The sequence below is a fragment of the Canis lupus genome, chromosome 35 (genome assembly GCF_003254725.2).
Source record: "Canis lupus dingo isolate Sandy chromosome 35, ASM325472v2, whole genome shotgun sequence".
NCBI classification, from domain to species: Eukaryota; Metazoa; Chordata; class Mammalia; order Carnivora; family Canidae; genus Canis; species Canis lupus.
In genome coordinates, this window is record NC_064277.1 from 3748199 (window position 1) to 3761711 (window position 13513).

The 13513-nt window shown below is 50.5% G+C and overlaps 1 protein-coding gene across 6 annotated transcripts in view; it reads right to left on the reverse strand.

Annotated features, from left to right (window-relative positions):
• The window catches only part of SLC22A23 (solute carrier family 22 member 23), a 163454-nt gene that overhangs the window by 116809 nt on the left and 33132 nt on the right, over positions 1 to 13513 (reverse strand). For 4 of the 6 annotated variants that reach the window (XM_025445525.3, XM_025445527.3, XM_049106047.1 and 1 more), the window contains exons 2-3: positions 10411 to 10514; positions 4344 to 4498 (exon numbers count right to left, since the gene is read on the reverse strand). The exons of 1 other annotated variant lie outside the window; for it this stretch is intronic. In XM_025445525.3, the coding sequence (XP_025301310.1) occupies positions 4344 to 4498; positions 10411 to 10514 (259 nt within the window). Of the gene's footprint in view, positions 1 to 94; positions 766 to 4343; positions 4499 to 10410; positions 10515 to 13513 lie in introns of those variants that run through there. One more of the 6 variants, XM_035710505.2, reaches the window with a different exon arrangement.

Sequence of the window (13513 nt, forward strand, 5' to 3'; positions counted from 1 at the left end):
TCATCCAGTGAAGCCAGTGGGGGCTTAAGGAGGGTCATTATAATGAGAACATGAAGCTTTGAGAAAAGTTTAAAAAAAAAAAAAGATTGTTCACTGTTGTTAGGTCCCAAAACAAAATTAAAGGATTGTTCATTTGCCCAAAGTAAGATATGGTCTCTGCCCCCAGCAAAAAGTAGATCAGAGTTCATTATTTCAAATTTGGGTGGCGGTGGAGAGGGGGGCAGCGACTAGGGGAGGTTGTCAATGATGGGGAAGGGGGAAGATAGATCAAATGAAGAGAGAAACTAGAAAAAGTATTTATATTGGAAAAATCGGTCTCCCATAGGACTTAGTACATCCAACATGAAGTTAACTTAAAAGGCAATAATCTCTCATGCGCTTCTTTTGAAGAAGAACATACCCTCTGATGTTAGGTATCATGTCAGCCTGTACCGAAAAGCGACTATTTCTTTAGTGGCTGATAAGGCTTCCTTTTCATAAACAAATAAGGAGACATGACCCACTGCTTCTTTTCTCCACCTGTGGTTCCCCACCTTTTGCCCAGCAGAGTCAACATTTTCTCCCCCACTTTTTTTCTCCCTAGTCCCAAGGTAAACGGATGCAATTAAGCCACTGATGTAGCCCGAGTGTGTTTAATTATTTCGGTGTCTCCCGACGGCTTCGCGGGCAGATGGGAAGCACGACGGCATCCCTACACCACGCCATCCGCCTTCACGGGTTCTTCTTGTTCGCGCCAGCGTGCACTCTGCTCCCATGTAAAGGCTCCTGGGGAAGATGCCAATAATCTCTATTTTATGTCCTAATTACACGACCACGTCTCCCTTTGATGACTCGAAGGAGACAAAAGTTTAAAGGAGAGCGTATTTAACTGCAATGTACCTTAGAAAAATTCCAAAGCAGGAAAAAAAAAAAAAACCCCTCCGGCAGCCTTGCACATAAAGCTGAAAACTTTCACAAGTCAGCAGCATTTCGCAAGACGAAGAGTCCACCCTCTCGGCAAGCTACACAAGGAACAAAATCTGCACAAATCATTACTTCCCCTACTTCCATTGCCAAGCACCTGCAGGACTCAAAGAAGGATACTCAGTTTCTCTCCTGAGAAAATACAGGCCTTTCCAGCAGATGCATTAAGTGAGATTAAAACAGCAGCAGCAACAAAAAAACCTTATGGTTGAAGGGGTTGGGGAACGGCAGGACCATTAAAAATGTATTTTCCAAATAATCAATGCCCCCAATTTAAAAAACTTTTCTTTAGAGTCAATAAATACTTGGACCCCGTGACCGGGTTCTCAGTAATTTCCTTTAAGCCAAACCAGTTCCCGAGCTCTAACTAAGCGCATATACTACCCGCGTATGGGACATCAGTGTGCACGCTAGTTTGGAAATCCAGACCCAGCCTGCGCCCTAGACCTGGAGCCGGCCTCTTCGCTTCTCAGCACCAGCCTCTGTCTTTGCCTAACGCTGCCAGAGAGGTGGGCTCCTCTCGCCCAGCACGCCCCGCACCCTGCCCGAATCGCAGTGCCCGCTACAACTTCATTTCCAGTTTTGATTGCCCTTGCCAGTCTCAGCTCTCCTGCCATCGGCCAACCTCTCCCTAATTTACACTTGAGCTTCAGTATCCCCTCAGTGAACCCCGAGTCCTCACTGGCTCCCTCTCGCTTTATTCTAACTTTGCTCTATCACGTACTGCATCTGTTCAGGCCGTAGGTTGCTGGTTGGTACCCGGGAATCCTCATTGCCGTGATGGTGGTCATGATGGTTGGCTGGTAACCCCAACTTAAGGAAACATAATTATTTATTTATGCCCTAGTCTATTTCAGAAAGAAACCTAAGGCTCCTTGCACACACACGGGGGACAGAGTAGCCCTTGCATTATGGAAACAGGAAAATGGGACAAAGGAAAAATGAAAGGAGGAAAGTTCAGGTGAAATTAGGAGAGAAGCCAGAATTTAAAGCTCAGCTCGTCAGGCTCATCACACACATGCCTGGATTAGATTCTAAGCTCTTGAGCTTCCTAGAGGCCAGTGAAGGACAGAGACTCACTCCTATCGGTGGCTGAAATATTATGGCTCACAGGTCCAACCAGGCCCACTTTCTGTTTCGGTTAAGTAAAGTTTTATTGGCACACAGCCACGCCTGTTCATTTAGGTATGACTTATGGTTGCTTTTGCCATATGGCGGCGGAGTCCGCGGCTGCTACGGAGACCTGCAAAGTCTAAAGTGTTTAGTTTGCACTAACGTTTGCAGATGACCAGGTTCTGTGATTCTGTGCACACGGGAGCAGAGCAAAGCACCTTCCGAGGATAAGCACACTCTTTGACAGAGAACGCTCTAGGATAAAGCACTCACTGTGCAATCCTGTGAAAACACATCCGAAGCTTCGTTTTCCGCAGTCAACCCAGCAAGGGGTTTCACGGGGCCGATGGCATGATGTCACAACACCTGCCAGCGAAACAGCCCTACGTGAGGCTAGAACAATACAGGCGAGGGGCAATTCTCTCCAGCTCTGGCTTAATTCAGGGAGAGTTGCAGAGGTGGCAAGTGCCATCACCCCCTCCTTTACGCACAGCAGACACGGCCAAGGACTCTGGGTGCCCTCTCCCAGGGAGCCCTGAAGCGTCCTCCTTAGTGTTCTCTACATTCCCTGGCAGCCGTGGCCAACTGCTAGCGGCTGGCATGCAAGACAGGACTGCTCTGAGGCAGTTTTCCATCAACACCCTGAGTCTGAGAAGCACCGAGCTGGTGACAAGGAGGTAATGCTCCTGCTACATTCCTGAGCGCAGCTCTTCTACTCATTCAATGTGCAGAGCCATCTCCATGAGTGGCATCTGCAAGGATGTGCTGGCCCCCTGCCATCCTGTGGGAACCAGGAGCCTCGTGAGGACAGCTGCCTGAGGAGCAAACCCATCAGGCCTTGTACATGTGTAGGGCAAGTCAGCTCTCCTCCAGAAAAGAGCATGGAAACTGCTCCTCTGCACGCAAGGACACAGGGCGTGCAAGGCCAAACAATGGCACTGGCATTGGGAACCTTCAAGCTCATTGCCCGTGTTGTTTGTTCAGAGAAACAAAGCCTGCAAACAGCCATCACCCGGACCCAATGACCTTGAACTCACATAATCCTCAGGAATCCCTCCCTGCTGGACACAAGGGTCCTCAAACACTAGTAAAGTGGAAATGGTGATTTATAAGAAAGTACGATTCGGTTCCAGGTTGGAAGAAGAAGACACAACCACCAATTGTAGATGTGAAAGGACACATCTGTCATGTTCCCAAGCTCGTTCCTGGTTTGTGACTCTGAAACGATGTTATAAATTGATTCTGAGTCTCAAACAGGCACATGTCCGAGAATCAGAGCGACTGGGCACTGTCTCTGTGTGTGACTCTTACCCCTGTTGTCAAAGAGGAAGAAGCAGGCAAAATACATTGTAAATCATTTTATGTTATTCCTAACAGACATTTCCACCCAGTAGTGAAAAAGTATAAAACCAGAAATTAAGGGACGCTGGGTGGCTCAATGGTTGAGTGTCTAACTTCGGCCCAGGGCGTGACCCCAGGGTCCTGGGATTGAGTCCCTCTTGGGGCTCATTGCATGGAGCCTGCTTCTCCCTCTGCCTGGGTCTCTGCCTCCCCCTCTGCATCTCTCACGAATAAATAGAGTTTAAAAAAAAATCTAAAAAAATAAAAAAATAAAAATAAACAGAAAATAAGTAAAACTTCAGTGCCTAAAACTTCTCTCATGAATAGATTTTTAAAAATCTAGAAAAAAAAAACCCCAAAACAAATAAAAAAACCAGAAAAATCAGTAAAACATCAGAGCCTAAAACCTCTGTCCTCACCGTGGGTTTGTGGCTATTTTGGTCAACACCAACGACCAAGAAATGAGATACAAGCACACCTGATGAGGGCATTAATACAGCCAACAAACACGTTCGATCAGTGGAGGAAACTTCTCTTTCCCCTAAAAAGGGCAGACGCTAACGCACGCTGCCCGCTGCTCTCCGGGAACGGGGCAGAGGCTCCCGCGCAGAGCGCAGCAGGTGGCACGTGAGCGCAGCCAGCGTGGACTCGACTCGGCGTGACCGCAGGGAAAGGAAACAGGACAACCTGTGGGAGCGGCGGATCCCGAGCCGGGCCAGGCCGCAGCAGCCGGGCCTGGAAGCGCGGGGTCGGGGGAGCACCGAGCACCCCGGGGAACGCAGAGGCCCGTCCACGCGAGCCCCGGCTGCACCTGGGCCGGGGTGCGGGCGGCGCCCCGGGGCCCCTGGAGCTGGCGCCTCCCAAAGCCCGCGGCCCCTCCCGTGACCTCGCGGCCCGGAGCGTCCTGCAGGGGGGCTCCGACTTACGTAGTGCGTACAAGGTGAGGATTATTCCAGCCAGACAGAACCCTTCGAAGAACCTGAGGGTGCTGAACATGGTCACGTTCACGGACAGGGCCACGGTGAGTCCAAAGATCAGAATGAAGATGATGGAGAAGAGCAGCACAGGCCGCCGGCCGACCCTGCACACGGAGAGGGCGACAGTTAGGGGTGGTCGCCGCGGACACGCTCGCCCCGGCGCCCACCCCGCGGGACGAGCAGCCCAGCAGGCTCTGCGGCCTCCAGGCCCAGCGACGCGGAGCCCGGGAAGGGCCCTCGGAGCAAGTTCAGCCCCAACACCTCGCTTTGCATTCAAGGGGGCACAGGTCAAAACAGTGTGGATAAGGGGGTGATTCAAGGCAAGAGTGACAGCATCATAACAGCTCCCCAAGCCCAGACCTTGGAATCTGCTCCAAAGTCAGCTGGGGGAGCCAAGTCGCCTCGCGTCCTTTCTCTGGGCCGCTAACCAGTCCTACCTGAGCTCAGTGCGGCCCGCCAGTCGGGGCCCTGATGGCTCCTGGTCTCTTCCAACTACATGATAAGAAATGCTTTTTAAGGGATCGCAGACTAAACCAAGAGAGTTTGAACATTAACTAAGGAGCATGGGCCTCAAAGTGAAGCCCCCACCCCTGCCCCGCCCCGGCAGGTAGCCATGGGGTTGGAAAGGACCCGGCCTACTGTGTTTCTGGAAAGGGCAGCGCGCATGCTAGGTTGGCGGGGGTTACAGAGGGGCTGGTGCAAGACTGGTGATGTTTAGGGGGCGATGCGCTTCGAGCATGGCAGGCAGGACAGAAGGGGGGGTCCTAGGGCAAGGGGTGTCACTAGTTCTCCATCCTTCCAGAGGTATCTTATCATCTCTTGCTTCATCAACTCAGTAGGGGGAAAAAAAACAACCCCAACTCTCTATCACACAAATTAACATTACAAATTCAGTTTGAACTGGAAGGATAGCTCACAGAAAAATGGGAACAGGGGACTCTCTGCCAAGGGAAAAACCTCTACACCTGGTACCCCAAACGCCTACAGAGCAGCTCAATGGCTCAGAGTGGCCCAGACATCCTTGTGACATTCTCGTGACAAAAACAGAAAGTAGATTCGTGGCCTACGGCTGAGAATAAGAATAGAGAATGCCTGGAAGCGAACGAGAGACTTCCGTCTCAGGTGATGGAAATATTGTAAACGTAGAGTGTGGTGATGGTTGTAGGACTCTGTAAATATACTAAAACTCACTGAATTACATGCTTGAAATGGGTGAGCTTTAGGGCATGTAAATTCTCTCAATAAAGCTGTTAAGAAAAAAGCAATTAGTAACGCATCTCTGTGTCCTGTGAAAGGAATGGATGCAATTTCAAGAAAATTTGGGGGAGGAAACTGCAGAGCACAATTTCTTTCATAAATTCTTAGTCACGCTGGTTTAATGAAATGAGGCCAGGACTATGAACTCAACGCCAATGCGAATCCACTCTCATCTGTGCTTTTACTAGGCACTGCTTCTCCCGACTGGTGCTGGGGCCATTAAGCCCTGGTCACTTAGGACCCTATAGGTAGTTTCATCCGAACCCAATTCACTTAAAGAAATAAATTTAGGATATGGCTTGGCTGGCCTCCTGAAATGAGGAGAAACAAAGATGAGATCTAACTTCTCCGTTGTTATTTCCCCTTCCTCGTCTGTAAAATGGGGATAACTGTCTGACTTCACAGCATTACTGAGATCACTACGGGAGATGATGGATGTGGGCACGATGCCTGCCACAGAGCGAACGGTTAAATGTCTAGCTCGCATGACTCCTTCTTACATCTCTACAGTTTGGATGCCCACCAAGCAGGGTTTGCCCTGTTCTGATACTTTAGAAAAGATCCTTGATTTTTTATTTTTAACTCGAAGAAACTATTCTAAATCTCTCCCTCCCAAATGGCTGCTAAGATCAGTAAGTAAAAATTATTTTTAGCCCCTATGGGGCAGATGTGGCCTTTAAAAGCAGCCAGCGCAGTCTTGAATACAGGCTCACCACGTAAGAGCGGACACCTTGGTCTTGAACGCAAGCTCTTGGGAAAGAGTATGCTTGTTCAGGCGAGCCTGGAGTCTTCTTTGGAGGAGGACCGGCTAATGCTGGCCGAGCGGGGTTGTTGGCAGGTGTGAATATGTGCAGGTGATGTAGCAAGTGTTCAACCAGTGCGATGATCATCGGAGTTTTAGTGCGAACTGGCTTCCTCCAGAGCAGAATGCCCTCGGAGATGACTGACAAAACCACACTCCTAAACCCGTAACACAGAGCTTGGATCTAAAGTGGGTGGAGTAGTGGCCCTCAGGGTTGTCCACGTCCTACTTCTCAGAACCTGGGAGTATGTCACCTTTTATGGGCAAAGGGGGCTCTGCAGATGCGATTAAGGTTAAAGACCCTGAGACCAGGTGATGATTCAGGTGGATCCAATCTAAGTACCTGGAGACCCTCTTCTGACTGCAGGGGGCAGAGAGAGGCGGTGTGAGCAGGACCCAAATGCCACTGCTGGCTTTGAGGCTAGGAGAGGGGCCGCGAGCCAAGGAATACGGGCGGTTGCTGGAAGCTGGAAATAGCACAGGAAAGGATCCCTTCCTGAAGCCTCCAGAAAGACCACCCTGCCCGCACCTTGACTCTAGCCTAGTGTGAACTGCACAACTGCAAGTTCATTAACTCAAGCCACTGAGTGTGTGTTAATTCGTCACGGCAGCCATAGAGAAATAACACAGGGTCTCAGCAGGAAACAGATGGCCCACTCAGAAAGAGTGATTTGAGGAGATTTTAATAAAGGGATTGATTGCAAAAGGCTGGGCAGGCTGTGAGAGAAACCGTGGGACTGGCCACAGGAGGGGTGTTGGAGGGAGGACGGTCTGGGAACCCAGGGAGAGAGGCGCTGTGTGGAGGGGCCCCTAGCGGGAGGGAGGCAGCCAGCCCCCGGAGGCCCTGCGGAGGCCCAGCTTGGGACAAAACCCCGACCCCCTTACTCTGGTCTCTCTCTTAGACCTCCAGCTGGTGCTCTGTCCCCGGGCCCGGGCTTGGCCAGGAGCGAGAGGGCAAGGGGTCCTCTGGGGCAGTCTAGAAAGGCCAGGGCCCAGGGCCAGCTGGAGAGGGTGCAGAGGGGTTCTGGAGGGAGCAGCACACACCATCCAGAACAGAACCAACACTGAGGCAAGGGAGCTCATCCCGCCAGAGCGCTCCCTGGGCTGCTCCCTCTCAAACATCTCAACTAACATGTCACAGGGCAGGACATAATGTATATCCCCAAACAGGGCTTGTGTGGAAGAAAGGTGATTTTTTTTAAAGAAAAAAATGTCCCGGGGCACCTGGCTGGCTCAGCCAATAGAGCATGAATGTGGATCTCAGGGCCATGAGTTTGAGCCCCATGCTGGTGCAGACATTAGTTTTTAAAAATTAAATATAAAAGTGTTATTGCTAAAGTTTCATTATATGCTGACTTCGGTTTTAAAAAGCTCAACCTAGGGGATCCCTGGGTGGCTCAGCAGTTTAGTGCCTGCCTTCGGCCCAGGGCCTGATCCTGGAGACCCGGGATCGAGTCCCACGTCGGGCTCCCTGCATGGAACCTGCTTCTCCCTCCTCCTGTGTCTGTCTCTGTCTCTCATGAATAAATAAATAAATAAATAAATAATCTTTAAAAAAAAAATAAAAAGCTCAACCTGTGACTTGATCAACTTCCCCATGCAGCCATGAAATGGGTGCAAACAGCTGTGAAGTTTGGAGTTCCCTCCATGTGCTTATTTCCCTTTCAGCAAGGCTCTAGCAAGGAGAAAGGGCCAAAAATAAATGAATAAATCCAGGGTGGAAAACACCAAACTTTCAAACTAGAACTGAGGTCCACTTAAGAGGTTCAAAAACCAAAGCACAAGGCGGCCTGGCCTGCCTCCCTGGGTGCCCCTGCCCACGCACCGCGGACCGTGGAAAAGCAGCCGCAGAGCTGTGGCTTTCCAACACCAGGCTCTGGGCACTTGCTGAGGAAGCCCTCTGAGCTCCTCTGTCTTTTGTCCCCAGACCTGGGGGGTGACCAGGTATGTGCAAGAAGCAAGAAATTACAAAAAGCAGCTTCTAAGCACTTGAAGCCATTACAGACTGATCTATTCACCGAAGGCCAGATTTACTTTCCTGATTGTGTTTCTGAATAAGGACCCTAAAAACCTCACCCAAGTCTGCCTTTTTTTTTTTTTTTTTTTTTAAGAAAGAAGTGACATGGATTATATGATTATATCCTCACAACCTATTCCAGTGTAGAATACTGGGAAACCAAAGTCCTCGTGGTTAAAATATTGGGATTCCAGTATATTTCAGATTAGTGTAGTTTACTCTGAAAACCTATATAAGCTCAAGCACTTTGTTTAAAAAAAACGCTACACTCTCCCTACTTCCCCACTTCACTCCCTGGCTCCCTGCAAAAAAAAAAACAAAAACAAAAACAAACAAAAGAAACACCAAAAAACCCTCAAGGGGGCCCTGGTATAGGTTTTCAGGGGTCACTGACAGCTTCTCCATCACTGCTCCCAGGGAATGTGTCCTTAAGAAGAAGCCTTTACAAAGGATGATTAAGCAAATTCTGAACACGCAGGAAATCACTTACACGTGAATACAAAGCAACTCGCACATAGATGTTTGCTTTCGGGAAGAAATTTCCAGAACTTGAAAGTGGTTTCAGAACCCCTCTGGGCCCCCCTGCCTGCCGCCCCCAGGCTCTTGCTGGAGTGCCTCGACCAGCTTTGTCAGCTAACCAGGGGACAGCGGGCAACGCAGAGCAAAGCCACAGATGGAAGGAGTTTGCTCCATATCACTCTTGGCTCTTATGACATTGGGTCAAGATGTTCTTATTCACAAAAAGTTTCCTTAAAGATAAAAGAACACCAAGGTGTGTGTGTCTGGGGGGGGGTGGGGCGGGCAACTACCCCACACACCTCTCAACTTGGCAGCCCTGGTACTAGAAAACCACGTCCACACCGGGGCACTGGGCTCCCTGCTCAGATGTGAGCTGTGACCTTGTGAATAAAAGTGCTGTGACGCAGTCACTCGTGAGGAGGCAGGCTCTGGAGCCACCGGGCTTGGGTTCAAATGTGGACTCGCCAACGTAAAGCTGAGTCAACTTGGGGATTTTACTTAGACATCTGGGCTTCTGCTTTTCCACCGTAAACAGATACTAAACAGTACCTACCTAACGGGGTGCTGGGAGGGTGGGGCATGCTGATGTGGGGCAATGGTCAGCACGGTGCTTGGCAGCCACAGTCCATCAGTGTGAGTTAGGGGCTGATATCGTTGCCATCATGATTATTATTGCTATGATTCTCTCCAGGGCCTCTCTCCGTCTTTCTAACCTTGTGGCTTTATCATGAACCACACACTTCGCTCCAGGAAGCGAAGGACTAGGAACTCCTTACCCACCCACGTCTGAACACCCGCGTCTTCATTCTCCCCTCTGGCCACCACCCATCCTCTGCCTGCAGCAAGCATCCGCTATTCAAATGCTGCCCACTTGCCGAGGTCTAGCTCCCCACGGACCCTGCAGAGGCATCTCCTGGCCAAGCCAGCTACGGGACTGTGCCTCTCTGAAATCTGTGGAGTTCTGAGATGCCCATCGGCACAGCCCTACCCGTTCAGTTCATGTGGGTAGGATCCCTAGCTCCTCCTCTTCCTGATTTTGGATGCATCTCGTACCTCTACCTCCTGGGGCCCAGCCCACAGAGACCTGAACCTCTGCCCTCCAGCTCTTCCCGACTAAACAACAAACATCAGGAGCAGATGGGACTGTAGGTCACGTGCAGGTTTTGCTAGATTCTAGCAGCTGGAACATTGCAATGAATTTAAATTCTCACTTCAAATATTCTGTTATTCTGTTATCTGCACTGGCCAATCCTTTTAGTTCTGAATTGTCCAGGTGACAGCTTCGGCCCTCTGTGCCAGCACCAACACCGGGGCTGAGAAAAGACTCGGTAACAGTAAGCTAACACTGACCACTCTTCTGCAGCCAGCAAAGGCTTGCTGTGGCTTCCAAAGGTTCGTGCACTGGGCACGTTGGTACTCACCAGTCGGCAATGCATCCAGTTATTAGGTAGCCAAAGATTAATCCAACCAGTAAGGAGAACTTAGCGATATGGACCTTCCAGGCATTATCACACACAAGATCCCACTAGAGGGGGCAAATAGAAAATAAATCAGAGAGAAACATATACAGATGCCAGTTGTAGTTAATCACAAGGATAATACAGTCACTACGGTAAGGTGCAGGACGCCGTCTGTGGCACCAAGTCACACACACCATTAAGATTCCCTTCAGTGTGTTTGGAAATCCAACAACAAGAGAGAGAATTTGCCCACAAAAGGCAGCATACCGTTGTAGTCTGGGACAGTTTTATAAAAGTCTGAGGGAGTAGCCCAGGAAATGTGGGGGCGTGCGTCCCTCTGCACCAGCCACCACGGGGACCGTAAGGAGGCCGGGCGATCCTCATCGCCGGCACCCCGTCCCACCCGCGGAGCTGTCACACGCCCGCAGAAGGGAAGGCCCCGCCAACTTCTCAAACAGGGCACCATGACACGAGGCAATTCAAAGCAACCTCTGTGTTTGCATCCCCAAGACCTCCCCCACGCTTCGTAAGTAGTCTTAAAAATAGAGCTAATAGTTAATGTCGAAATATCACCTAATAAAGCATTCTTATTTTTCCCCCTTGGAAATATCCCTTCCGTGTCCCCCATTCCATTCCAAAGGGACCTGCTCCACCTGGAGGGGAAGCCAATCGATTAGTAAATACAACACTGAGACTCTTTTTACAATTCTGTTTTATTATTCAATAAAAAAAAAATAAAACAAGTCTCCAAATTTTTTTGTCCTTCTGCAGAAGCAGGAGACAAACCCACGTTTGTTCCCTGGAAGCGATGTGTGTCCAAGTGGAAGACATGTGAGGACGTGGCGCTCATGTCTACATGCAGCTTCTATGTGGGCTTCAGGAGCAAACCGGCAGTGCCTCGGCTGGTGATGCCATGAAGACTGCACCCCCCACCCCACGTCGCCCCGCTGGACGCCCTCCTTCTGGCTGAAAGAAGTGGCTAAAGAACCTCAGGTCAGGGGAGGTGGAGAGACGCACCAGGAGGTAGGGGAGTTGGAAATGTCAGAAGTTCTGGAAGCAGAAGCGGGATTTGTTGGGGTGAAACCTGATCTTAGCTTTGTCTTACTCACTATGTCCCCCTGCGCCCTTGTCTGCCCATCTTGGGACCCACAGTAGAATGCAAGGGGGTCCTTACAAGGCATTGAAGCTCTGGTCCTGCCCCATTTCCAAACTTCTGGTCAGGGTGATGGAGCCCCCCACCCTGGGAAGGGGTGCCCTTAGCTGTGTGTGGGTCTCCACTTCACGGGCTTTGGGAAACGCCAGGCTTCTGCACCTGCCGTTGGGGACTGAAGTGCCTGGCCTGGGCGCAGCAGGAAGGCAGCCGCCTGTCTCACCGCTCCCTGGACTCCTCGGGACACACATTTGCTCACTGATGCCCCCAAGGCACATTTGACTTTCCAGATTCCAGAGACTTGGGGAAATGACTCCTCTACTGATCTGCTTCCAGAGTGATGTCCAATGCCAGGCTCAGGAAGAAAGGGAAGCACAGACCCCACGGGGCCTGGTCAACAATGGGCGGTTTGGGTTTGGTTCTTGTCAAGATCATGTGTTTGGGGACGGGCGCTGCCGGTTGCACAGATCTCATCGTTAAGAATTCAGAGACAGGAGCTCTTTAGGAGGTGAACGTCCTCCTGGGTCTATTCCAGTGGTTCTCAAAATGTGCTTCAGCGGCCAGCAGCCTCGGCATCACCTGGGAACAGGTCGGAAATACAAATTCTTGGGCTGCGTCCCAGACCCGCTGGAGTGAATGTAATTTGCAAGCCTTCTAGGCCATTCTGAGGCCTGCTCAAGTCTGAGAACCAGTGGCCAGCCCTGTCCCGTCGTTTCCCTCTCATTTTGAAGACGATGAATGAGCTTTGCAGTCCTGGGCTGGGGTTCAACCAACCCACCAAGAGTCGGGTGCGGCCAGATGCTGCACGAAGCATGCACAACAGGCCTGTCCGTTATTTTGTACTGCAGAGGCAGGACTGAAAAACCAGACTGTACGTGCGCTTTTGGAGGCAAGTCTGGAAAACCAACATTCATATATATTGTTTTCTAGGAGTAAATATATTTTTAATAATAAAAAAATACCACCCTGCAAGGTACAGCCCGGCTTCAGAAACGCAGGCCCTGCTTTCTCGTGTGAGTTACAGCATCATAACTAACTGCATGTGTAATATCCTGCTTCCCCTGCCAGGTTCATACATTCTGAAGCCATTTCGGAATCGATTTCTCTCCTCTCTGCCCAGCCCAGGACCCTGCCCACAAAGTAATCAGTTCCAAAAGTAAGAGCTACGTCTCTAAGCGCATCTGGCTAATCTGAAGAAGAGGTGCTGACAACACCAACACCTGTAATCATTAGTACCCCAATCACATCACACGGTCCCGCGCCTCCGCCTGGCACATTCTTGGCAGGAGAGTGACCTGGTCCCCTGGCTGCTGCCGAGGAGGAGGGCACCAGCTGCTGGCTCCGTTGCGGCGAACCACCACCCTCTCTCATCTCCACCCCAGACTTCCCATTGATGAGTTTATTTGAGGTTAAGAGATGCAAAAGAGCACATTATGCTGAGATTCGATGGCCAGGAGACAAAAGAGATTTTAATAAAAGCATTCAGGGAGACGGGGGAAATGCTGATGCTGCTGTGAACTCAGCCACGTGAGCGATAACCATACCTGACCTTGGGCAGCCACGACTCAATTTAGTTGCTACCTAATAAGACGTCCTGCGGTCACCTCAATGCACAACTTCTATCAATTAACAATGCTGAGCACTGGGTGTTATGCTATATGTTGGCAAATTGAACTCCAATAAAAAAAAATTAACAATGCTGAGAAAACAGATGAGAGAGACAGACAGCACTGTTCTCACGGCTGGTGAGGAAAGGAAGCTGGGCCAGAAGTATCTGCGGGCACTGTTGTCCTCAGCCGGCGGGGAGGGGGGCCCAGGACGGGGCAGCCAGTGGGGGCTCCAGCGTCTCAATCGGGCACAAGAAGAGAAAACATCTCCGACTCAACAAGCTAACAAACTAACTCTAGACTCTGC